The sequence below is a fragment of the Mastigoproctus giganteus genome, chromosome 5 (genome assembly GCF_048544385.1).
Source record: "Mastigoproctus giganteus isolate SK-2022 chromosome 5, ASM4854438v1, whole genome shotgun sequence".
Lineage (NCBI taxonomy): Eukaryota > Metazoa > Arthropoda > Arachnida > Uropygi > Thelyphonidae > Mastigoproctus > Mastigoproctus giganteus.
In genome coordinates, this window is record NC_143579.1 from 3,233,787 (window position 1) to 3,259,605 (window position 25,819).

Sequence of the window (25,819 nt, forward strand, 5' to 3'; positions counted from 1 at the left end):
CAACTCTTAAACTACCTAGAAATCTTCCATCTGATCAACGATCGCCAGTATTGATTCCGTAAGTGTCGAGCCACTGGTGATATTCTGGCTTATGTTACCCATTAATGGACTAATTCAATGGAAAGGTTCGGTGAAACACAAGTAGTTGCTCTTGACATCTCAAAGGCTTTCAATCGTGTTTGGCATAAAGGTCTTCTAAACAAGCTTCTAACTTATGGTTTGCCAACTGTTTTTTGTAATTGGTTATCCAGTTTTCTCTCTGATCGCTCACTGAGGGTGATGGTAGATGGGTCTCTGTCTTTTAACTTCTCCACTAATGCCGGTGTCGCCCAAGGTTCAGTTCTTTTCCCCACTCTTTTCCTCTTGTATATTAATGACCTTCTTCCATTGACTGGAAATCCTATCCATAGTTTTCCGATGATAGTACATTTCATTCCACTTTCCATTTTGAGAAATCTTGCCCTGCTCAATCAGCTTCAACTTCTCAAATATCTGCTACGAATTCCTTAAATGCCAATCTTCAGGTAATTCTCCAGTGGGGCAAAGACAACTTAGTTGATTTCAACCCTTCTAAAACTCAGTCTTGTCTTATATCTCGCAAAAAGGATTCTTCTGCTCCTATGCTTATCTTTAGTGACACTCTAATTTCTGGGCAAAATGATATCTCTTTTGGGGATTACCCTGACTTCTAATCTCTCTTGGTTACCCTGACTTCTAATCTCTCTTGGTTACCCTGACTTCTAATCTCTCTTAGTCACAAGCATATTACAAATATTGCTTCCTCTTCATCTAAATAACTTGGTTTTCTCTTTTGCTCTCGGCGTTGGTTTTCTCACAAACAGCTGCTCACTCTGTATAAATCGCAAATCCGCCCTACCATGGAATATTGTTCCCACATCTGGGGTGGTGCTCCCAAAACCTCATGCTTCTTGATTCCATTCAGAAGAGGGCAGTTAGGCTAATTAATGATTCATCTTTAACAAAGTCTCTCCACTCGCTGTCTCATAAACGTACTGTTTCGGCGGCATGCCTCTTCTACAGATACTTCCATGGGCACTGTTCTTCTGAATTGCTTTCTATAATTCCCGCTGTCTCTTTCAAAACAATCCAAACACGTGCCGCCACCAGCCATTTACTGTCCAACTCCAAACTCACAGAACCAACTTTTCATCTTCCTCGTTTATTCATTCAACTGCCGTTTTCTGGAACAACCTTCCTTCATACGTATTTCCTGAAAATTACAGTCTACATAAGTTCAAGTCCAATGTCAACAAATATCTTCTTTTGTCTTCTCAATCTCCAATCCAGGCACGGTACTAAGTACTATACGTTCTAATACCTCTTGTGTTTTGGGTTTACATAAAAAAAAAAAAAAAAAACACTAGCAAGGCTTTTGCGGATTTATTGGATGATTGTTTTCTACATCAGCATGTTCGTGAGACAAACAGAGGGAGTAATACTCTTGATTTGATTATCAGTAGTGATTCTTCATGCATTAAGAATCTGCAGATAAAGGAACCACTAGATGGCAGTGATCAGTGTGCTGAAGTGGGATTTACTCAAAGAGGTAACTACCATCAGGGGTAAAGGGAAGGGTTATTGCTTTCGTAAAAGTGACTACGATGGTCTGAGACAGTATTTAAATTCTATACAGTGGGACCAACTGATAATGTTACCAACAGCAAATTCAAAATGGGAAGCATTCAAAGAACTTATCTTGGAAGCTATTAGGCTTTACATACCAACTAAGAAATATTGTTTAATGTTTAGGCCTAAATGGATGTCAGATGAACTAATGAGACACATGGCAGAGAAGAAAAATGCATGGGATACCTTTAAGTTAACACGTGATAGAGAAGCCTATGATAGATATAAACTGGTTTGTAACCAAGTCACAAAGGAGGTTAGGCAGGCAAAGACAGATCATGAGAAATCTTTGACAAAGGATGCAAAGAGTTCTTTACTTATGTAAACTCTAGAAGGAAGGGGGATGAATCAGATTGCTCCATTTGGTATCGATGGTTCAACTGTTGTTGCTCTTGCTCAGGTAGCTAATAAACTAAATGAATATTTTGCATCGACATTCACACATGAGGAGTTATTCAGCGAGGGGAATGCCAGAGGTGTATTCGGCTCTGGCAGTAAGCTAGATAATCTTGTAATAACTGAGAGTAAAGTCAAGGAGAAATTGTTGAAGATAAACACAAAGGCAGCTGGGGTGGATGGGATCTATCCAGTTATATTAAAGGAGGCAGCAAAGCAAGTAAGCAAACCCTTAGCCATAATTATGAGAGGTTCATTGGACTCAGGGAAAGTAAGCAAACGACTGGAGATGTGCAAATGTGACCCCAATTCACAAAGGTGGACAAAGGCTGACACAAGTAATTATAGACCTGTGAGTTTAACTTCTGTTCCGGGAAAATTAATTGAGGCACTGGTTAAAGAAGCACTGCAGGATTATCTAGACAAGACTTCAGTTATTGCTCGGACACAGCATGGTTTTGTTAAGTGGAAGTCTTGCCTGACCAATTTGATTGGATACTATGATGCAGTCACAAAAGAGCTGTACGCAGGGAATAACTTTTATATTATATACTTGGATCTTAGAAAGGCTTTTGATACTGTTGCACATGGAAGACTGCTGCACAAATTGGAGCAGTGTGGCATCGGAGGCAAATTGTTGCTATGGATAAAATGGTGGTTGAAGGGGAGAAGACACACAGTTGTAATCAATGACCATTGCTCATCGTGGACTAATGTTATTAGTGGAGTCCCTCAGGGTTCAGTGTTGGGTCCATTATTGTTTTCTGTATTTATAAATAATATTGATGATGGTATATCAAGCTTAATGTCCAAGTTTGCAGACGATACAAAGGTTGGCAGGGTTTTAAGGACACTACTGACGCTATGCTGCTGCAACAGGATCTGGAAAGGTTGAGCAACCCCAGAGCAACGGATTGTCTCTGCGGTACTACACTGACAATGGTAGAGAATGAACAGGACCTGGGGTAATTGTGCAGGCAGATATATGAAGTTCTCTGAGCAGTGCAGATGGGCTGCAAGAGTAGCTCATGGTGTCTTGTAAATGATATACAGGAATTTTTCTAGCAGGAATGAGGAGGTGATTATTCCCTTGTATGAGGCAATGGTTAGGCCACACGTTGAGTACTGTATACAGGTCTGGGGGCCTCATATCAAGAAGGATGTAGAGCTGCTGGAACGAGTACAGAGAAGGGCAATAAGATTAGTGAATATAACAAAGGTTTGCTCTTATGAAGAAAACCTTCAGTTTTGCAAATTACAGCATCTGGAGACTAGGCACCGGCAAGTTGATCTGATAGAGGTGTATAAAGTGTTGAATGGTTTGAGCATGCTTAATACCAATGGGATTCTCCCTCTTGCTCAGAATAATCACCTGAGATGGCATAAATTCAAATTGAGGAAAGACAGATGTAGGATATATGTGCGGAAATTTGCCTTTAGCCAGCAGGTAGTTGGTTGGTGGAACAGACTTCCATTATCATCATCATCACCCATTTTCAATCTACTGCAGGATGAAGGCCTCTCCAGCAACTTTCTATTTCCTTCTGTTTTGAGCACTGGCCATCCATTTACTACCCAAAAACTCATGAATTTATCTATCCATCTCTGCCTTTGTCTTCCAGATTTTCTTCTAACTCCTCTTGGATACCATCCTGTTATTTTCTTAGTCCATCTGGCATGTCTTCGAGCTGTGTGTCCTGCCCAAGACCATTTTAGTTCTTTAGTTTTGATAAGAATGTCCTTTACTTGAGTTTGCTGCCTAATCCATGTGTTTCTCTTCTTATCTAACAGTCTGATTCCCAATATAATTCGTTCCATTCTTCGCTGTATAGTTCTCAGCTTCTGTTCCATTCTTTTGGTGAGTGCCCAAGTTTCACTTCCATAAGTCATGGTGGGGAGTATACATTGGTTCATTATTTTACGTTTCAGACAAACTGGGATATTGCTCTTCAGTATGTGACTATATTTCCTGAATGCTATCCATCCAAAATTTATTCTTCTCTTGACTTCCAGCCATTTATCATTATTACAGCTAATAACTTGTCCCAGATAAGTATATGACTCCTTTTCAATTACTGCTCCTTCAATCATTATTTACATTTCTGTGGCATACTTGTTCGTCATTACTTTTGTTTTAGCCATATTCATCTTTAGTCCAAAATCCTTACTAACTGTGCATAACTGATTAAGATTTTCCTGTAATTCTTTGGGATCGTGGCTTATGACCACAATGTCATCTGCAAATCGTAAATGGTTTAGGTACTCTCCGTTCACATTGCCTCCTTTCTGCGACCAGTCTAATCTGAAAGCTTCCTCAAGAGCAGCAGTAAACAGCTTTGGAGATATTGTGTCTCCTTGTCGAACTCCTTTGTCGATTTTAAATTTCGTACTGTCTTTGTCTAGTCTAATAAAGGAGGTAGCACTCTCATATATTTTCTTCAAAATTATAATATATGGGGTATCTATGCCTTGTCTTTCCAGTACCCGAAACATTGCCTTATGCTGTATGGAGTCAAATGCCTTTTCATAATCCACAAATGCCAGGCATAATGGTGTTTTATATTCATTTGCTTTCTCCATTAGCTGTGACGTGAAGGTGATCCATAGTTGAGAATCCTGTCCTAAAGCCAGCTTGCTCTTTCGGTTGATTCTCATCAAGTATTCTTTCTAATCTGTTAGTAATGACCCTTGTGAACAACTTGTAGATGTGGGATAACAAGTTAATTCATCTATAATTTCCAATTTCTGATTTATCTCCTTTATTATGTGGCAAAACTATGATTACATTATTCCACTGCTTAGGCATCACACCTTTTCTAATGCACTTTGTGAAGAGCCTTGCCAGTTTTTGTGTTATGTCTCTTCCTCCCAATTTTAACAACTCTACAGTAACTTCATCTTCCCCCGGGGCTTTCTGATTCTTCATTTTCTTCAATGCATGTTCTACCTCATCAGGAAGAACATCAGGTATAAATAAATAAATTTTCTGTTTATACTCTGCGACGACCAAACGGTCAGAGGAGTTCACAAGATAGACAGATTACAAAAAACAGCACCATATTCAGCAGTCACGGGCTTGAACCCCGGTCACTCAAGGCAGGTGTACTTATGCCCCCGCACGCCTGACCACTAGGCTACGGCAGCCTTAATGTCGTATGTATTGCTACTTTGCGATCCATCTTCCCCATCATTCCCTCGCTCCTTGTATAATTGTTTAGTAGTAGTTTTCTGCTATTTGAATTATGCCTTCTCTGCTGTTTATAAGTACACCATCGCTATTCTTCAGTTTCAGTATCATTTGTCTTTCTGTATTACTGCTCATGGCTGCTCATTTAAATCCTTTGTTTTCGCTCAATGTTTTTTCTACTTTTCTTGTGTTAAATCTTCTTATGTCCTCTCTGAGTTTCTTTCTAATGGCTTTGCATAACTCAGTATACTCAATTTTCTCGCTGTCAGTGTTTTTCTTGTTCTTCATTTGTCATCTTTGATTCATCGTGACAAGTGTTTCTTGACTAAATTTTTTCTTCTTTGGATTTCTTTTTCCCTATAGGTTTCTTGGGCTTTATCACTTTCAGAAAGTTGTAATATTCCTCGTCGATGTCTTGGTCCTGAGCAGTCTGCAGAAGCTCAAACTTGTTCTTAAGTTCCGGTATATACTGCTTTTTCTCTTCCTGTGTTATCTCAAAGACCTTTGTATTATTTACTTGAGTCAGTTTTTTCTTTCCTTTTCCTACATCTATATCAAGTGTATATCTTACCATTCTGTGATCACTTCCAACATTTACCTTATTCAGAACGGTAACATCATTCACAATATATCTTCTGTTAGTGAGGGTGAAGTCTATTTCATTAGTTGTTAATCCATTTGGACTCTTCCATGTCCACTTTCTGTTCACCCTTTTCTTGAAAAAAGTGTTCATTACTGACAGTCCTTGAGATTCTGCAAATTCTACAAGTCTTTCACCTCTTTTATTTCTTTCACCAATTCCAAAATTTCCTATTGTTCCTCTTTCTGCACTGTTTTGCCTTTTTCCAACCTTAGCATTGAAGTCCCCCATTATAATAGTGTAGTGGGTTTTCTGTTCATCTAGAAGACTCAATTTCAGTGTACATTTCTTTAACCTCTTCATCATTGTGGCTCGATGTTGGTGCATAAATCATTATAATCTTTAGCTTGTACCTCTTAGAAATCTTGAGTAGTAGTCTTGACAGGTGATGTACTTTTGAATTCCAAAATGTTGTTTTTAAAATTTTTATGGACCAGAAACCCAACTCCACCTTCACTCCTTTCACTGTTTCCATTGGTGTACAGCAGATTTCCACTTGATAAACTTATAAGTGATTAATTTCTTCTTCTTATTTCAGCCAAACCGATGATATTCCAATTCACATTTTCTAATTCCTTTTCCAGCTCTAATATCCAGTCTTCACCGATGAGTGATCTTACGTTATAACAGGCCAAGTTCAGTTTCCGTGCATGGCAGCCTGGTCGTACCCAGAGATTCTTAGCACCCTCTGCTTCCACTCTGATCCTCTCACTGCTGTAAGAGGGAGAGTGAAAGCTGTTGGGGACTGAGGGCCATTTGTTTTGTCGTGCTGTCATATACTGGAGGGTTTGGTCTTTTCCTCTTCACTCTGACCAGGCGTCTTGAAGAAACCACTCTACACGTTCGTTGCCACCTAAGTGACGTAACAGGGCTTACCATCGAGAAGGTGTGCATGAGTGGATTTTAGGGAGGCAGGCCAACCGGACTTCTCCTGAATCTTCTGTAACAGAGAGATATTGGATCCATCAGTGTTTTAGGCTGAGTGTCTGATAACACACAGGATACCTGTTCCCCTCTAAGCCCCATCACTTGTTGTTAAAGTTGATAGCCTAAACAAATTTAAGGCTCAGCTGGACAGGTATTTCGAACGAATGGAGGGGTGCAATGGAAGTGGTGTTGTGTTGTTTTTTTTTTTTTTTTTTTTCCTGATGCTGAATAAGCTTGCTTTCTTTCATCATATGCCTCTACTAATGCTAAAACTATCCAGTAATTTTGAAGGAGGCAGCCAGAGAGTGTATTGAACCATTGAAATTAATTATGGTTGCATCTTTGGACCCAGGAGATATTCCTCTAGTTGGAAAAGTACCAGTGTACCAACACACGTGTTGGTGAACACTAAGAGTGAAGTAACTACAGACTGGTCAGTTTGAATTAAATAGTAGAGAAAACTTAGACAATGATTAAGAGTACAATCCAGGGACATTTAGATAGAAATGACGTCATTTTGAAGAATTTTTTTTTTAACAAAAAAATCATATTTAATTCTGACAGTTGCTCAGGAGCTGGATGCAGGGAACAATTCTGACATAGTTTATTTGGATTTTAGCAAGGCTAAAATCCAAATGTTTTTTCAAATTTGTTTCTTCACAAGAGGTTATAAGCTGGAATATTTTTGGATTACTGAATAGATTTTAACATGGAAGCAGAGGGTTTGTGATTAATGGATATTCTTCATATTGGTGTAATGTCAGAAGTGATGCCTCTCGAGGTTCTTTGACCACTGTTTCTGATTTTCTTAAACAATATTGACAGCTGCATCACTAAGACCACTTATAAGATGGAAGAGAAAGAAAAGAAGTGTATTCTATGAAAATAAAGATGGCAGCCATCATTCTAATTTTTCTTAGTGAGCTCTGATGAACTTACATCTGTGATTTTTCCAGCACCAGAAATGCAAAAGCCTTTTATTGTCATATTTGATAGATCTAGTTTGAAATTGAAAATTACTGCAAATAGGAATGATAAAAGCTGATGCGTAAATATTAAACGTTTAAAATTTTGAATTTTTTTTAAATTTTTGGCATGTTAATTTTCATAACATACTTGTTAATGATTTATACATCCAGCCAGCTTGTTTTGGTCTGACCAATAAATATTGAGATGCGATCCCAAATCTCATCCAGAAAAGAAACGTTTTGTAGCAAAGCGTTGAAAACTGGGTCACTCTATTCTGAACTGATAATGTGTTGCTAAGAATTATACAGTTCCATAAAAAGAAAAATTTTCAGTGTTATTTATGTCAGAATCAAAAGTACCCAAGTGTGTTAAGGAAATTAATAATTTTAATTTAAATATCAAAGTTTTATTTTAACTGTGTTGTAAATCCCCAACTTGCATTGAAAGAGATTTGAAGATGTCTTCTAAATATTGAACACTATCATACAGATCCCTTTTTTTTTCTGTCACTGCCAAGAATGACCATCTCCACTTCTCAATATTACTTTACTTTATCATTAATGTAGGTAACCTGTTTTTATTTTATTAAATTTAGATTTTAATTGTATATTGGGTACATTTAGTGATGTTGAATTAATCTATTTGTTTTACTTTCAGATTTTACAAAGGGACCATTCCTCGGCTGAGCAGGGTATGTTTAGATGTGGCTATCACTTTCATGATTTATGATTCGTTCATGGATCTTTTCAATCAAGTGTGGAAAACCGAATAACAGTAAATAACTTGCAAGAGCTTTTTAATAGCATAGTGATTGTAGTTTTTTAAGGTGTTAATGGTAAGCATACCTAGTAAATCTTGTTTAGCAGTATTTTTGTTGCTGAATAGTGATGGTATTCTTGTTGATTTATGTACCCATTGGTCGTAAACTGTAAGTTTTGTTGAACATTAGTTGCTTTTGATACAAAGTTTGTTTATGCTTGTTAAGACAATGTTATGTTGTTATGAATTATACTATATTCATTGGTATTAAAAAAAATCCAAAATACTGAGTATTTCTGTTGTACTTACTTTGTGGATATTGTAAAATAGATCTATGGATTATGAGCTCAAATATTGTTTATTCCCCCTGCCCCCCAATGTGAAGCTTTTGACCTTCCTCTTGTACACAGTACATTTGATAACTGAAAAATTCCTCCATTCGTGGAGTTGTCCACGTCGGATATTTCATACTGACATCAACTTATTTTTGTAGTTGAAATAACAATAAACAGTTATAAATGTTTGTATCCTTTGTGCATTAATTAAGAAGAATGAATTAAATTTAAGATGTTTTATATACAATTTCACCACATCACTAAAGAATGGATTATTAACCAGTCAAAACTTTAATTTTTTTTTTTTTTTTTTTTTGAAATTGAGATACTTGATTATTTAACTATCATCATAAAGTATCCCAACATTTTTTTTATTTGCAAGTTTATCAAATTATAAAATTTGATCAATTAGATATAAACTGCCTTTTCTGAAGTAATGAATAAATCAATAGTTTTCTTAGGACAGCCCACAACCCTCCAGTTTGAGAAACCTTTCCCTGCCTAAACATCTGGGATATCCTTGCCAATTCCATAAATCCCAACAGCATTAGCCATATGGTTCAAGGGAGCCCTGGGCTTTTGCTGTACTGGCTTTTTTAAAAAAAGCTACCTATTTGATTACCTCATCACATAGGTATCTATCCAGCTGAGCTTTGAATTTTCAGAAGATGGTCAGCCTCAACCACTTATAGAGGCAAACATATTAAACTTATTCCAATTTCTCTGTTACTTTGGAGATTCCTTAGAGATTTCTCTATTACTTTGGAAAGAGTTGAAGTAATTGCAATGGGACAATAATTGGATGTAAGGGATTTGTCACCCATTTTGGGAACTGGCTGGATATGAGCAAATTTCCAAGCAGAAGGAAAAACACCTTTGGAATAAGAAAGTGAAAAAAGGCGGCAATGAACAGGAGTACATTCAGGAACACATGTTTTGAGAACAAGTGGAGAAATATCATCAGGACCTGGAGATTTCTTAGCATCAAGATTCGTCAAAATCCTTCTGACATCCTTTTGACGGAAGACCACAGGAGGCATTCAATGGAGCATGGTGGGAGGTGTTTTTTGAAGATCATTAATACAAGAGTTGGAAGAAAAATGGGACGCTATCAGGTCATCTTTATCCTTGGCTGAAGTGACAATGGAAACCATCTGGTTTTGACAGAGGTGGGAACAGAGATGGACAAAAGTTGTGGCCGATAGCTTTGGCAAGAGACCAGAATGCTCGGCTACCATTAGGACAAGAAGCAAGTTTGCTACACTTAGCCTGTTCAAAATATAGTTTGGACTGATTAATAACTGCTTTACAATTGTTGCGAGCTTTGGTGTAGGCAGAAAATGAAACTGAAGAATTAGAAACAAGCCAATTACGATATGCAACATTTTCTCTTGAACAGCCTAAGCACATTTATTGGAAAACCAAGGTTTAGATAAAGGACGAGATTTTAAAGTGGAGTTGAATAAAGGATTCCGTTCTTTCAAGAATAATTTCCCTAACATGATCTGAGCAAACGATGACATCAGAAGTTTTGAAACAGTAATCTGACCAAGGAAAAGAAGAAAAGAAATCTCACAGGTCATTCCATTTTGCATTCTTGTACAGTAATGCCAAACAATACGAGGTTGGGAATAGTCATGAGATAGACTCCATTGGAGAAGAGACAATCACCAAGTTATGCTCTGAGGTGCTTAAAGGACTACTCACTTGACCTTGTACTTAGAAGGGTTGTTTGTGAGAAAAAGATGGAAGCGTGTTGGCTGTATGGTTAGCATTGTCAGGCATTTTGGTAGGTAACTGAACAATCTGTGCGAGGTCATGAGTAATTGCAAAAACCTCAGCATATCGACAACCTGCGTCTGTGTGACTAGAGAATGGAAGCCAGTTGGAGTTGACATTAAAATCACAAAGGAAAATTCTCTGACTGTTAGGAAAGTTGGACTGGAGAAAGACAAAAAGAGGAAGTCAGAGAGCTCCAAGTGATTGGTGGAGTTAGCATTAGTAAAGGCATATGATGCAAGAAAGCAAGCTTATGCAGCATCAGAAGAAAAGAAAAAAAAAAAATGCTCCCATTTCACCCCTCCGTTCATTCCAAGTACCTGTCCAGATCAGACTTAAATTTATTTAGGTTATCATTTTCCACAACAATGGATGGAAGTCTATTCCACCAACCAACTACCCGCTGGCTGAATGCAAATTTCCACGCATCTATCCTGCATCTGTCTTTCCTCAATTTCAATTTGTGCCCTCTCAGGTGATTATTCTGAGCAAGAGGAGGAATCCCATCAGCATTGACCATGCTCAAACCATTAAAGGCTTTATGCATCTCAATCAGATCACCTCCTAGGTGCCTAGTCTCCAGACACTGTAATTTGCAACCCTTAATTCGTAAGAGCAACCCTTTGTTCCATTCACTAATCTTGTTGTCCTTCTCTGTACTTGTTCCAACAGCTCTACATCCTTCTTAAAATGAAGCCTCCAGACCTGTATACAGTACTCAAGGTGGGGCCTAACCATTGTCTTTTATAAGGGGATAATCACCGCCTTATCCCTGCTAGAAAAATTCCTGTATATCATTGACAAGACACTATGAGCTACTCTTGCAGACCATCTGCACTGCTCAGAAATCTTCATATCTGCCTACACAATCACCCCCAGGTCCTTTTCGTTCTCTACCAGTGTCAGTGTAGTACCACAGAGTTGATACGTTACTCTGGAGGTACTGCTTCTCATATGTAGTACTTTACATTTGTCAATGTTAAACTTCATTTGCCACCTCTCAGCCCATCTGCTCAACTTTTCTAGATCCTTTTGCAGCAGTGTACTGTCATTAGTGTCCTTAACCCTACCAACCTTCGTATCGTCTGCAAACCTGGACATTAAGCTTGATATACCATCATCAATATCATTTGTAAATACAGAAAACAACAATGGACCCAATACTCAACCCTGAGGCACTCCATTCATAATATTAGTCCACAATGAGCAGTGTCCATTGATTACCACTCTGTCTTCTCCCATTCAACAATCTCTTTATCCATAGCAGCAATTTGCCTCCAATGTCAAACTGCTCCAATTTGTGCAGCAGTCTTCCATGTGCAACAGTATCAAAAGCCTTTCTAAGATCCAAATATATGATATCAAAGTTATTCCTTGCATCCAGTTCCTTTGTGATCACACCATAGTATCCAATTAAATTGGTCAAGAAAGACTTTCCCTTAACAAAACCATGCTGTGTCCGAGCTATAACTGAATTCTTATATAGATGATCCTGCAGTGCTTCTTTAAAATTAATTTTTCTGGATCAGAAGTTAAACTAACAGGTCTATAATTACTTGTTCCCCTTTGATCCTCCTTTGTGAATTGGGGTCACATTTGCACATTTCCAGTCCATTGGCACCTCCCCTGAATCCAAAGCAGCTCTCATAATTATGGCTAAGGGTTTGCTTACTTCCTTTGTTGCCTCCTTTAATATAACTGGATAGATTCCGTCCACCCCGGGTTCCTTTTTTATGTTTATCTTCAACAATTTCTCCTCCACTTTCCTCTGTTATTACAAAATCATCCAGCTCACTGCCAGAGTTTAACTCACCTCTGGCATTCCCCTCCCGGAATAACTCCTCATGGGTGAATGTAGATGTAAAATACTCATTTAGTTTGTTAGCCACCTGAGCAGGATCATCTGCAGTTGAACCATCAATATCCAGTGGACCAATCTGATTCATCCCTTTCCTTCTAGAGTTTACATAGGTAAAGAACTCCGTTATTTTTCTTTGCATCCTTTGCCAAGGATTTCTCATAATCTGCTTTTGCCCGCCTAATCTCCTTTGTGACTTGGTTACAGACCAGCTTATATCTATCATAGGCTTCCATGTCTCCCATTAATTTATACATATCCCTTGCATTTTTCTTTTCTGCCACTTGTCTCATTAGTTCATCTGACATCCATTTAGGCCTAAACCTTGAACAGTATTTCTTAGTTGGTATGTAGAGCCTAGTAACTTCCAAGATAAATTCTTCGAATGCTTCCCATTTTGAATTTTCTGTTGGTAACATCATCAGTTGGTTCCATCATACAGAATTTAAATACTGTCTCAGATCACCGTAGTCACCTTAACGAAAGCAAAAACCGTTTCCTTTACCCCTGATGGTAGTTTCCTCTTTGAGTTAATCCCACTTCAGCACACTGTGGTCACTGCCACCTAGTGGTTCCTTTATGTGCAGATTCTTATTGCATGAAGAATCACTATTAATAATCAGATCAAGAGTATTACTCCCTCTAGTTGCCCCCCAAACATGCTGATGTAGAAAACAATCATCTAGTAAATCCAAAAAAGCCTTGCTAGTGTGTGATTGACCAACCCACAAATTCCAGTCGGTATCTGGGAAATTAAAATCTCCCATTATAACACTCTCTGATTTACTGGCCCACTCTTTCCCTTGACAGTTCCATATTATACACTTCAGAGTGTTTAGGCCTATAACACACTTCTACTCTCAATTTTGATCTCCCAATGCTTATGTCACGCTAAACTGACTCAACACTGTACTGTCCAGCAATGTTGACTGGCTTCACTTCTTTGGATTTCGTTTCTTAACTAATAGTATAACCCCTTCTCCCTTCCTATCGTGTATATCCTTCCAAATTGTACTCCCCAAATTCCAGTTCTGCATTCCTTATATCTGTGTGACACCACATCTCTGATATCCCAAAATCTGACTTTGATGTTCTGAGCAATACCTCAAATTCATCAAATTTATTTACCAAACTCCTAGCATTGGTGCACATGCAAGTATACCTGCATCTTCCTATTTAGCTACCCTAACACAACCCATGTTTACTTGTACTACAATGACTCCCAGCAGTGTCTGAAATACCTGCATCTTGTTTTCCAGGCTGCTGCTCATTCCAATAGAAGCAGTGCAAGAATCACTTTCACCTCTGCCAGTGTTTACTGTTAATCTATTAGTCCTTGTATCCCCCCCCCAAGCTAGCAGTTTTCCAATCCACCTAACACTGCCTCAATAGCATCCTTTCTATTTAAGTGTATCCCATCCCTGTAGAAGCAGTCCCTCCTGTTAACAAGTACAGACCAGGCTGAAAAAATCTACCTCTTGAGCCTTGCACAATCTTTCCAGGGCCGAATTGATCAAGAAGGCTCTCATCATATACTCCCTCCTATTGTGTCTGGGCAGAATTGCAGACACTTTCAAATTCAATCCTAATTCACGGCCTTTTTTTTCAACAGCGACCTGTACTTGTTAAGTAATTCTGCTGGTCTCCTACTCTTAATATCATTAGTGCCAACATGTACAACAATATCACCCTTTGTGCCCTTAAAGATATTTGCTCTACAAAGTCAGCAACCTTTGCCCCTGGCAGACACACCCTGGTCCTGTTCCACCTATCGTTTTTACATAACATGTTCCCCGTTTCCCTGTCAATACTCACGAACGACTACTAGTTCCTGTTGGACCAGTGCATTCTGCCTTGGGGCAGAATGCGAGTAGGCCCATAACTCAGCGTTATGGGCCTACTCTCATATAGGCCCATAACGCTGAGTTGTCGCCTTATTTCCTCTCACTCCTTACATCGTGCACACGCACACAAAGACATCTGCCTTGGCAATAACATGTCCTGTACCTGATTGCTGCACAAACATCAAGCAAGCAGTGCATTTTAAAAGGCTGTGATTCAGAGGGTAACTGCCCCCCTCCGTTCTTCCCTGAGCCACAGCACTCCATTTAGCTTGAGCCTTTTGCTTTGCTGCTCTGGTCTGCGTCATGATTCCTTTTCAATTTCAACTCTAAACTTGTATATCTATATACAGTGAAACTGCTCCTAACGGACACCTCTCTTTAACGACTATTTTCAAATTTCCCAACTCACCTCCATTAGTTTTAACGTGTTTTCCGCTCCTGTCTAGCAGACATTCTCTGTAACAGACGCGGACAGACAATCTGCACTGTTTTGTTTAGAGTAGCACTTAATTTGATCTCCCCATAACGGACTGCGGGAGAGCTCACGGCCCTGTTTCTAGGAACTTTTCTTCCACATATTGCCTCAATCGTATGTTTATTTTCTATTTCCGATTCTCTGAATTTTATCAAGGTTTATGTCGCGGTTGTAAACCCTTTTTCAAGAATTTAAATCACGTGTAAAACTTCTGATGAATTGGTGTGTGCAGGGGGGGATGAATTTGGTCGGCCTTTCTTCTTTTGAGTTTCAGTTTTGTTCAGTGTCGTGTACAATGTCTTCTCATAAACATTTAACTTTAAAAGATAAAGTCGAACTCATTAATGCGTATGATTGGCAAAAAAATAGTGTTCGCAATCTCGCTGCAAAATTCAAAATCAGGAAGATGCCGGTAAGCAACATCCTAAAGAAAAAAAAAATGAAATGCTCAAACAATTTTGGCAACACGGAAATGATCAGGTTCTAAAATCATTCCCGAAAACTGTTGGACTTCAAATTGACAATGTTGCGTATGAGTGGTTTTGTTGCGGACGTGCTAAAAAAATTCCCATTAATGGGCCTTTTATTAGGGAAAAGGCTTTGGAGGTTGCAAAATCTATGGGAGTAGATGAGTTCAAAGCTTCTGTGGGATGGCCAGACAAGTTCAAAACTCAGCATAAAATTTCTTGGAAAACCGTAAGTGGTGAAGGTGGATCTGTTGTCTTCAAATTGGAAGTTATGTAGTGATTTTGAAGCTAAGGATATTTACAACTGTGACGAAACAGGGTTGTTTTTTAAAGCTCTTCCTGAAAAAACAATGAGTCTAAAAAACGAAAAGTGCCAGGGCGGAAAAATTTCTAAGGAACGCTTGACTGTACTATTATGTACAAATATGCTGGGAGACTTTGAACAACCTCTTGTTATAGGAAAACCACAAAATCCTCGTTGTTTCAAGGGCATAAAGTTGAACTTTTGAATGTTGACTGGAAGTCTAATAAAAAAGCATGGATGACACGAGATATCATGAGCGAATGGATAAGTCACTTTAACCAAAACATGATTCGTCAAAACAGAAAAATTATTCTTTTCATGGATAATGCTGCATCTCACCCGCACATTGAATTGTCCAACATTCAAATCGTTTTTCTGCCACCAAACACATCTGCAGAGTGTCAGCCCTTGGATCAAGGGATAATAAAAAAATTTAAACTTCACTACAGAAAATGTGTTTTAAGCCATATCATTTCAAACATGAACGATGTAACATGTGCGAGTGACCTTGCAAAGAAAATCAGCATCATAGATGCGATTCAATGGATTTCCTCTTCAGTAAATGCAATTAGAAAACAAACTGTCATGAACTGTTTTGTAAAGTCTTCTTAAACACAAAAATTGAAGTTGCAAACAGCAATGTGGAGCACCAAGAAGAACAAGAACTTGAACATCTATTGATAAACGATACTTCAGCTACAAGTGACCCTGGCTACAAAGATATAGACTCGAACCTCGCTACAGAAGATGGTGCTCTAGATATCAACGACATTATCATTGATATTTTTCAAGAAGTTCCTCACGAGGATGAAGAAATGGAAGGAGGTCATTCTGTCAAAGAACATATTAACGATGAAAATAGAAGAAGCACTCATACAAATAAGTTGTTTAAAAATGTTTTTTGCCGCTGAAGATACTGAAGGACTTTCGATGGTTTCTTCACTCCAAACAAATGTTGAAAACAAAATTATCAGCCGGAAGAAGGTGCAGAAGAAAATAAGTGATAACTGTGTGTATTTTTCTTAAGATAAAGTCATAATATGCATAGCACTGTGCAAAATCTGTATATAATTTAATTTAATTTTACATTAAACATTTAACGATTTTTCTTTCTCTTGTGTATGTAATTGTATATTATTTACAAAAATATTGTTCAAAATTTGTATATATTTTAACTTAATTTTACATTAAATTTTAACGATTTTCTTTCTTTTTTTTTTTCTCTCCCTCAGACTTCTTGTTAGCGGACACTTCTCTCTAACGGACAAATTTTCGTTCCCCATGGCTGTCCGTTAAAGGGTAGTTTCACTGTATATTTTTAAGTGTCAAGTATTATCTTCAAGTTTCTTTATATAAGTTCCATATCAAGTTATGTATTAATTAATTATGTTACGTTTGTATATCTAAGTTATATGCATTTAATTAAAAAGTAGAATTTAATTGACAATTAAGTTTAACAAGATTAATAAATTTTACTGATTTATCGATAAAACTACATACTGTGCTATCTAGCAGGATATAACGTTGTATTATATAAGAATGGTGGCAAAGTTACGATTGGTAAATCTACGGACACGTAAATATTAATTAACTTCCAACATCTCGCTGTCTCAATTCAAAATAAACCAAGGATCATGACTAGATCTATAAGCTACTTATAGAAAATAATTTAATACAATTAGTCAATAAAGTGGCTAATTATAGCTAAAAAAAAACTCCATTTGCCGGAGCTGCAAAACTTGTAAAACACATGGATTGGATACCCTTACAGATTCTAAGTAATAACCTACAAAATCTCTAAGTTTAAACTAAGTGTCATAACTAGGAATAATAAGTTAATATGCCAATTTAAGTTAATAAAAGAGAAAAAACTTTGCCTGAACAAGGCTACTCTCATTCCCAGCAGTCCAAAGATAGTGCAATGTTGAGTTAGTTTGGTGTGAGATAAGCACTACTTGGAAAATGAAAGTAGGAGTATGTTATAGGCCTAATGACTGTGTTAAGTATAACAATTAGCTGTACAAAGAAACAAGAGTGGGCCAGTAAACCAAATATCTTATAATGGGAGACTTAACATTCCTGATACTGAATGGACCTTGTAGGTTGGTCACTCACACAGTATCAAGACTTGTGAAGTTACTGGATGATTGTTTCCTACACCAGCAAGTTAGGGAGGCAACAAGAGAAAGCAGAACTCTTGATCTGATTATCAGCAGTGATCACAATCTATTGATGTGGGATTTACTTAAAGGTGTAACTATTGTCAATGGCAAGGGCTTTTGCTTTAGTGAAGATGACTATAGAAGTTTGGGACAGTTTTTAAATTCTATGCAATGGAACAAACTGAAATTACAAACAACACTAACCTAACTTAAATACATTGTGTTTGTATCAAAGAAGCTACTAAGCTTTTTATACTAACTAAGATATACTGTTGAAGGCTTAAACTTAACTGGATGTCAGATCGACTGATGAGTCTTGTGGCAGTGAAAACAAAAAGATGTAACTCTGATATAAATTATCAGAGGATAAAGAACACTACAGGAGATATTAACTATTTTGAAGTAAAGTTACAAAGGCAGTTAGGCATGCTAAGGTAGATTAAGATGTCTCTAGTAAAGAATGACAGAGCAGCAAAGTCTCCTTTACTTATGTAAAGAGTAGGTGTTGTTTGCATTGGTGCATTAGATATACAAATGGTTTAACTTTTAACGATCCTGCGCAGGTTGCTGACAAACTTGTTTAGGAATGGGGTTGCCAGAAGAGAGTCAATTTTGGGCAGAGAGCTGAATGATTTTGTGATAACTGAGAGAAAAGTGGAGGAGAAAAATGTTGAAACTAAATATAAAAAAAGCACCTGGAATTGTTGGGATCTACTTAGTTATAAGAAAAGATTGAAATCGACTAAGTTATCTTTGCCCCATTGGAGATCAGCATTCACAAACTTGCAGTGGATATTTGGAGCTGTCTGTGCAGGGCAAGGTTTCTCAAAGTGGAATGCAATATGCTATCATCAGCAAAACTATGGATAGGATTTTCAGTCAATGGAAGAGGAGGAAAAGAGTGGAAGAAAGAACTGAATCGTTGGGGAACACCTGCATTAACTGAGAAGTTAGAAGACAGAGAGCCATCTACTTTCACCCACAGTGAGCGGTCAGAGAGAAACTGGATACCCAATACAAAAAACAGTTGGCAAACCATAAGATGGAAGCTTATTTAGAAGACTTATGCCAGACACGACTAAAAGCCTTTGAAATTTCAAGAGCAATTGCTTGAGTTTCACCAAACTTTTTCCATTGACTATCCATAGATGGATAACCTAAGCCAGTAAATCACCAACAATAATGGGATCCATACTGAAAATCATTGATCAGATGGAAGGTTTATAGATAGTTTAAAGTTAATGGATTTCTTTGTTACTTTAGAAAAAGTAGAAGTACAATAGGACAATATTGGATGGGAAGGATCTGTCACTTATTAGGAACTGACTGGATACAAGCAAATTTTCAAGCAGAAGGAAAAACAGTGGTGGAATAAGGAAGTCTAAAAAGGCAAAGCAGAAGAAGTAAACTCAGCACAGGTTTTGGGAAGAAGTGGAGAAATACCCTCAACTCTGCAGATGAGACATTGAGCTAGCACTTTCTTGGCATCAAGTTTGTTCGAAATCCTTCTGACCAATCTTTTGATGGAAGACCACAGGAGACACTAAATGGAGTGTACTGGGAATTGTAGGAGGTGGTTTACCGAGATCATCAATACATGGGTTAGAAGAGTAGTAGGATGCAAGCAGGTAAGTTTTATATTTTGCCAAGGTGCAGTAGATCCAAAAGGTTTTAACAGAGGCGCAAGAACAGATGGAAAAAATCTGCAACCAATAGCTTTGGCAGGAGACACAATGTTCGACTACCATTTTGACAAGAAGCAAGTTTTATACTCTTAGCCTGTTAAAAATCTAGTTTGAACTGATTAATAACTATTTTACAATTATTACGAGCTTTTGTGTAGGCGTGAGGGTATTTCTTCACTTCTTTCCAAGAAATGAGTCCGGATATTTCAATGCAAGAAAATTGCAATTTTTTTTTTTTTTTTTTTTTTATGAGAACCCCAAACACGAGAGGTATTAGAACCTATAGTACTTAGTACCGTGCTTGGGTTGGAGGTTGAGAAGACAAAAGAAGATATTTGTTGACATTGGACTTGAACTTCTGTAGATTGTAATTTTCAGGAAATACGTATGAAGGAAGGTTGTTCCAGAAAACGGCAGTTGAATGAATAAATGAGGAAGATGAAAAGTTGGTTCTGTGGGTTTGAAGTTGGACAGTAAATAGATGTTGGCTGGTGGCAGCACGTGTTCGGACTGTTTTGAAAGAGAGAGCAGGAATTATAGAAGCCAATTCAGAAGAACAGTGCCCATGGAAGTACCTGTAGAAGAGGCATGCAGCAGAAACAGTGCGTCTATGGGAAAGCGAGTGGAGAGACTGTTAGAGATGAATCATTAATTAACCTAACTGCCCTCTTCTGAATGGAATCAAGAAGCCTGAGAGAGGTTTTGGGGGCACCACCCCAGATGTGGGAACAATATTCCATGGCAGGGCAGATTTGCAATTTATACAGAGTGAGCAGCTGTTTGGAAGAAAAGTAACGCCGAGAGCGAAAGAGAAAACCAAGTTTTTTAGATGCAGAGGAAGCAATATTTGTAATGTGCTTGTGCCAAGAGAGATTAGAAGTCAGGGTAATCCAAAAGAGAGATATATCATTTTGCCTAGAAATCGGAGTGTAACTAAAGATCAGCATAGGAGCAGAAGAATCCTTTTTGCGAGATATAAGACAAGATTGAGTTTTAGAAGGGTTGAAGTCAACTAAGTTGTCTTTGCCCCACTGGAGAATTACCTGAAGATCGGCATTTAAGGAATTGGCAGCAGATTTTCGAGAACTTGAAGCTGATTGAGCTGGACAAGGTTTCTCAAAATGGAAAGTTGAATGCAATGTGCTATCATCGGCAAAACTATGGATAGGATTTCCAGTCAATGGAAGAAGGTCATTGATATACAAGAGGAAAAGAGTGGGGGAAAGAACTGAACCTTGGGGGACACCGGCATTAGTGGAGAAGTTAGAAGATAGAGAGCCATCTACCATCACCCTCAGTGAGCGATCAGAGAGAAAACTGGATAACCAATTACTAAAAACAGTTGGCAAACCATAAGATGGAAGCTTGTTTAGAAGACCTTTATGCCAAACACGATCAAAAGCCTTTGAGATGTCAAGAGCAACTACTTGTGTTTCACCGAACCTTTCCATTGAATTAGTCCATAAATGGGTAACATAAGCCAGAATATCACCAGTGGATCGACACTGACGGAATCCATACTGGCAATCATTGATCAGATGGAAGGTTTCTAGGTAGTTTAAGAGTTGGCGGTTAATTGATTTCTCCATTACTTTAGAAAGAGTAGAAGTAATTGCAATGGGATGATAATTGGATGGGAGGGATTTGTGACCCTTTTTAGGAACTGGCTGGATATGAGCAAATTTCCAAGCAGAAGGAAAAACACCTTTGGAATAAGAAAGTGAAAAAAGGCGGCAAAGAATAGGAGTAAGTTCAGGAGCACAGGTTTTGAGAACAAGTGGAGAAATACCATCAGGACCTGGAGCTTTCTTAGCATCAAGATTCATCAAAATCCTTCTGATATCCTTTTGACGGAAGACCACAGGAGGCATTGAATGGAGCGTGTTAGGAATGGTGGGAGGTGTTTTACCAAGATCATTAATACATGAGCTGGAAGAAAAATGGGATGCTAGCAGGTCAGCTTTATCCTTGGCTGAAGTGACAACAGAACCATCTGGTTTAGACAGAGGTGGGAGCAGAGATGGGCAGAAGTTGCAGCCAATAGCTTTGGCAAGAGACCAGAATGCTCGGCTACCATTATGGCAAGAAGCAAGTTTTCTACTCTTAGCCTGTTCAAACTCTAGTTTGGACTGATTAATAACTGCTTTACAATTGTTGCGAGCTTTGGTGTAGGCAGAAAATGAAACTGAAGAATTAGCAAGAAACCAATTATGATATGCAACATTCTTCTCTTGGACAGCCTTAGCACATTTATTGGAAAACCAAGGTTTAGATAAAGGACGAGATTTTAAAGTGGAGTGTGGGATAAAGGATTCCATTCCTGCAAGAATAATTTCACTGACACGATCTGAGCAAACTTTGACATCAGAAGTTTTTAAACAGTAATCAGACCAAGGAAAAGAAGTCTCGCAGGCCATCCCATTTTGCATTCTTGTAATGCCAAACAATACGAGGTTGGGAATAGCCATGAGATAAAGGTTCCATTGGAGAAAAGACAATCACCAAGTTGTGATCTGAAGTGCCTAAAGGACCTCTCACTTCAACCTTGTACTTAGAAGGATTGTTTGTGAGAAAAAGATCAAGCGTATTGCCTGTATGATTAGGATTGTCCGGTATTCTTGTAGGTAAATGAACAATCTGTGCTAGGTCATTAGTAATTGCAAAAGCCTCAGCATCTCGACTTGCTGGGTCGGTGTGACTAGAAAACGGAAGCCAGCTGGAGTTGTGAACATTAAAATCACCAAAGAAAATTACCTCACTGTTAGGAAAGTTGGGCTGGAGAAAGTCAAGTTGCAAAGAGAGGAAGTCAAAGAGCTCCAAGTGATTAGTGGAGTTGGGAGAACGGTAGAGACAACAGATGAATTTGACACAATGAGGTAGAGAGATTTTAAGCCAGAGAAGATCAAAGAGAGGAGATTCCAAATTGCTAAGTCTCTGACAGGGAATATCAGAACGGACATATGCACAAGTACCACCTTTGAGGCGAAAGGAATCATACAGCAAATAATTTGGACATCTGAGATGAGCAGTAGTTGAATCAACTGATAACTGAGATTCAGTCAGAAAAAGTACATGGGGTTTGGAAGACTGCAAATGGAAATGGACATCGTTGAGATTGGAATTGAGACCACGTATATTTGTGAAATGAATTAGGAAGTCCTTGGGAGGTTTAGATCTTTTCGCAGATAAGCTTGCTCTATTATTTTGACAATTCATGGTGTATTCAATAGTAAGAAAAAGTGGGTGGGACATGCTGTATGAAGTAATGAAATTTTTGGATATGGCTTACATGTGGTAAGAATATACCCAGATCCTTGACATAACGTGGCCTCGACAATGCTCCCCGCATACACACTACTCGGACTCCCTCCAGTCACTATCTGGCAGAGTAGAGGTAGCAAGATTATACACTAGCTGATCCGGAAGCCTCCTAGTGAGTTACCAATAGGTTTGGTCCGGTGTACTATCTAGCGGCCGGCCTGCAAACACCGTTTTAGTACCCTCAAAATGTAAGGAATATTGGATCTCGCCACGACATTCATCATAACCTCAAAAATCATCAGTCATACTGCATGATGGAAGAGATAGGGAAGGGTTGGCCAGAACTTAGCTCTATAGACTAAACATGGGTTCCACCACTTCAAGCCTCCAATAAGCAAAGTGGTGGTATTTCACCGGTTGATGAGAGTCATCTACCACCTAGTACTGCCTGGTAACATAGAGGGGCGGCATTCCTCCATGTGGTGTGGGCGCCACACCTCGTCCCCTGCTTACGTTGGTTCACACCTGGGTAGTCACCCACCATGTACTTGTGCATGAAGGTTATACCCAGGATTACTAACAGTCCCACCATCGTGAAGGTGCAAGCAGAGGATTTGGCTGTCATAGACCGTCCGGACTTCGCCGAAATTGGGTCCACTTGACTTGAGTGTCACCCGAATATCTGTTCCATCAGCGTTTTAGACTCCCAGGTAGCAAGAACAGCTTGTCTGGCATATCTGAGACAACCTCAAGGACCTAATGTGCAACATTCTTATCTTGAATGACCTTAGTGGAAAACCAAGTTTTAGATAAAGGACAAGATTTAGCATTAATAGGGCATATGATTCAAGAAAGCAAACTTATATAGCATCAACCAAAAAAAACACCCTTCCCATTTCACCCATCCATTAACTCCAAATGTTTGCCTAGTTCTGCCTTTGAACTTAAGTTGCTGACCTCCACTACAACAGATGGCAGTTTATTCCAACTATCAACCACCTGATGGCTAAAGGCAAATTTCCACACATCTATTCTACAATTCTCTTTCCTCAATTTGAGTTTATGCTCATTCAGGTGAGTAATCTGAGCAAGAGTACTGCTACCCATATGCAGTACTTAACATTTGCCAATGTTAAAACTTCAGTTGCCACCTCTCAGCCCATATGCTCAACTTTTCCAGATACTGTTGCAGTAACATACTAACATCACTGTCAATCCCATTAACATTGAGCTTCCTCAATCCACACCTCACCTCACAAGTGCCTAGTCTCCAGAAGCTGCAATTTGCAGAACTTAAGCCTTTTTTTGGTAACACCAACCCTTTGTTCCACTCACCAATCTTGTTGCCCTTCTCTGTACTAGTTCTAGCAGCTCTACATCTTTCCTAAAATGAGCCCTCCAGACTTAGCATTAGAATTAGTAGAGGCATTTGATGCAAGAAGGCAAGCTTATGCAGCATCAGCCAAAAAAAAAAAAAAAAAAAAAAAACCCACTTCCACTTCACCCCTCTGTTCGTTCAAAATACCTGTCCAGCTGAGCCTTAAACTTATTTAGGCTATCAACCTCCACCACAAGGGATGGAAGTCTGTTCCACCAACCAACCACCCACTGGCTAAAGGCAAATTTCCGCACGTCTATCCTACATCTGTCTTTCCTCAATTTGAATTTATGCCCTCTCAGGTGATTTTTCTGAGCTAGAGGAAGAATCCCATCAGCATTGAGCATGCTTAAACCATTCAAGGCTTTATACACCTCTATCAGATCACCTCGCTGGTGCCTAGTCTCCAGACACTGTAATTTGCGAAACTTAAGCCTTTCTTCGTAAGAGCACCCCTTTGTTCCATTCACTAATCTTGTTGCCCTTCTCTGTACTCGTTCCAGCATCTCTACATCCTTCTTGAAATGAGGTCTCCAGACCTGTATACAGTACTCTAGGTGTGGCCTGACCATCGCCTTATATAATGGAATAATCACCTCCTTTGTATACAGTATTCAAAATGTGGCTGACCATTGCCTCATACAAGGGGACAATTACCCCCTTATCCCTGTATATCATTGAAAAGACACCATGAGTTCCTCTTGCAGCCTTTTTTGCATTGCTCAAATAACTTCATACCTGATTCTCCACTACTCTGAATGTAGTACCATCCAATTGATACATTACTCTGGGGGTTACTGCTACCCATATGCAGTACTTTACATTTGCCAGTGTTAAACTTCAGTTGCCACCTCACCCCATATGCTCAACTTTTCCAGATCCTGTTACAATAACGTACTAACATTACTGTCATTAACAACCCTGCCAACCTTCATACCGTCTGCAAATCGACATTAACCCTGATATACCTTCATCAATATCATTGATAAATACCAAAAAAACTATGGGCCCAACATCGAACCCTGGGGGACTCTACTAATAACATTAATCCAAGAAGAGCAGTGTCCATTGATATCCACTCTTGTCTTCTCCCACTCAACCATCCTTTTATCCATTGTAGCAACTTGCCCTTAATGCCATACTGCCCCAATTTGTACAGTAGTTTTCCATGCACAAGTGTCAAAAGCTTTCCTGAAATCCAAATATATGATATAAAAATTATTTTTTATATCATATACTTGAGTATGGGCTTGGCACACCTGAGCTGGATATCATCATTTTTCTCTTTCTTGGTGATTCCCTTCTACTACTGACTCTTCTCTCTCAGGGTAATTCAGAATTTTTTTTTTTTTGTCTGGTGCAGCATAAGCCTCAGGCTTCCTTGGGCCATATAGCTAATAATAATGTGTCACAGTATCAAAAATTTTCTTAAAATCCAAGTATATGATATCAAAATTATTCTTTGCATCCAATTCCTTTGTGAACCCTGCACCACTTCCTTAATCAGTGACTCTCATTATTTTCCCTATAACAGAAGTTAGACTAGCAGGTCTGTAATTACCCATGTCACCCTTTCACCCCCCCCTTTGTGAATTGTGGACACATTTGCACATCTCCTCCCAAGTTCAAGGAAGCTTTCATAATTATGGCTAAGGGTTTGCTTACTTCTTTTGCTGCCTCCTTTAATACAAAGGGTACTAGGAAAGTTTTGCAATATGACGCAACAATGAATCACAGGAAGCTGCT

At 38.6% G+C, this 25,819-nt stretch overlaps 1 protein-coding gene across 1 annotated transcript in view; it reads left to right on the forward strand.

Annotated features, from left to right (window-relative positions):
- The window catches only part of sea (mitochondrial citrate transporter scheggia), a 109,466-nt gene extending 100,416 nt beyond the window's left edge, over positions 1-9,050 (forward strand). Inside the window, exon 6 of the mRNA XM_090373046.1 lies at positions 8,424-9,050. Coding sequence (XP_090229172.1) covers positions 8,424-8,538 — 115 coding nt within the window. The 3' untranslated portion in view covers positions 8,539-9,050. The remainder of the gene's footprint in view (positions 1-8,423) is intronic.
- The last annotated feature ends 16,769 nt before the right edge of the window (positions 9,051-25,819 follow it).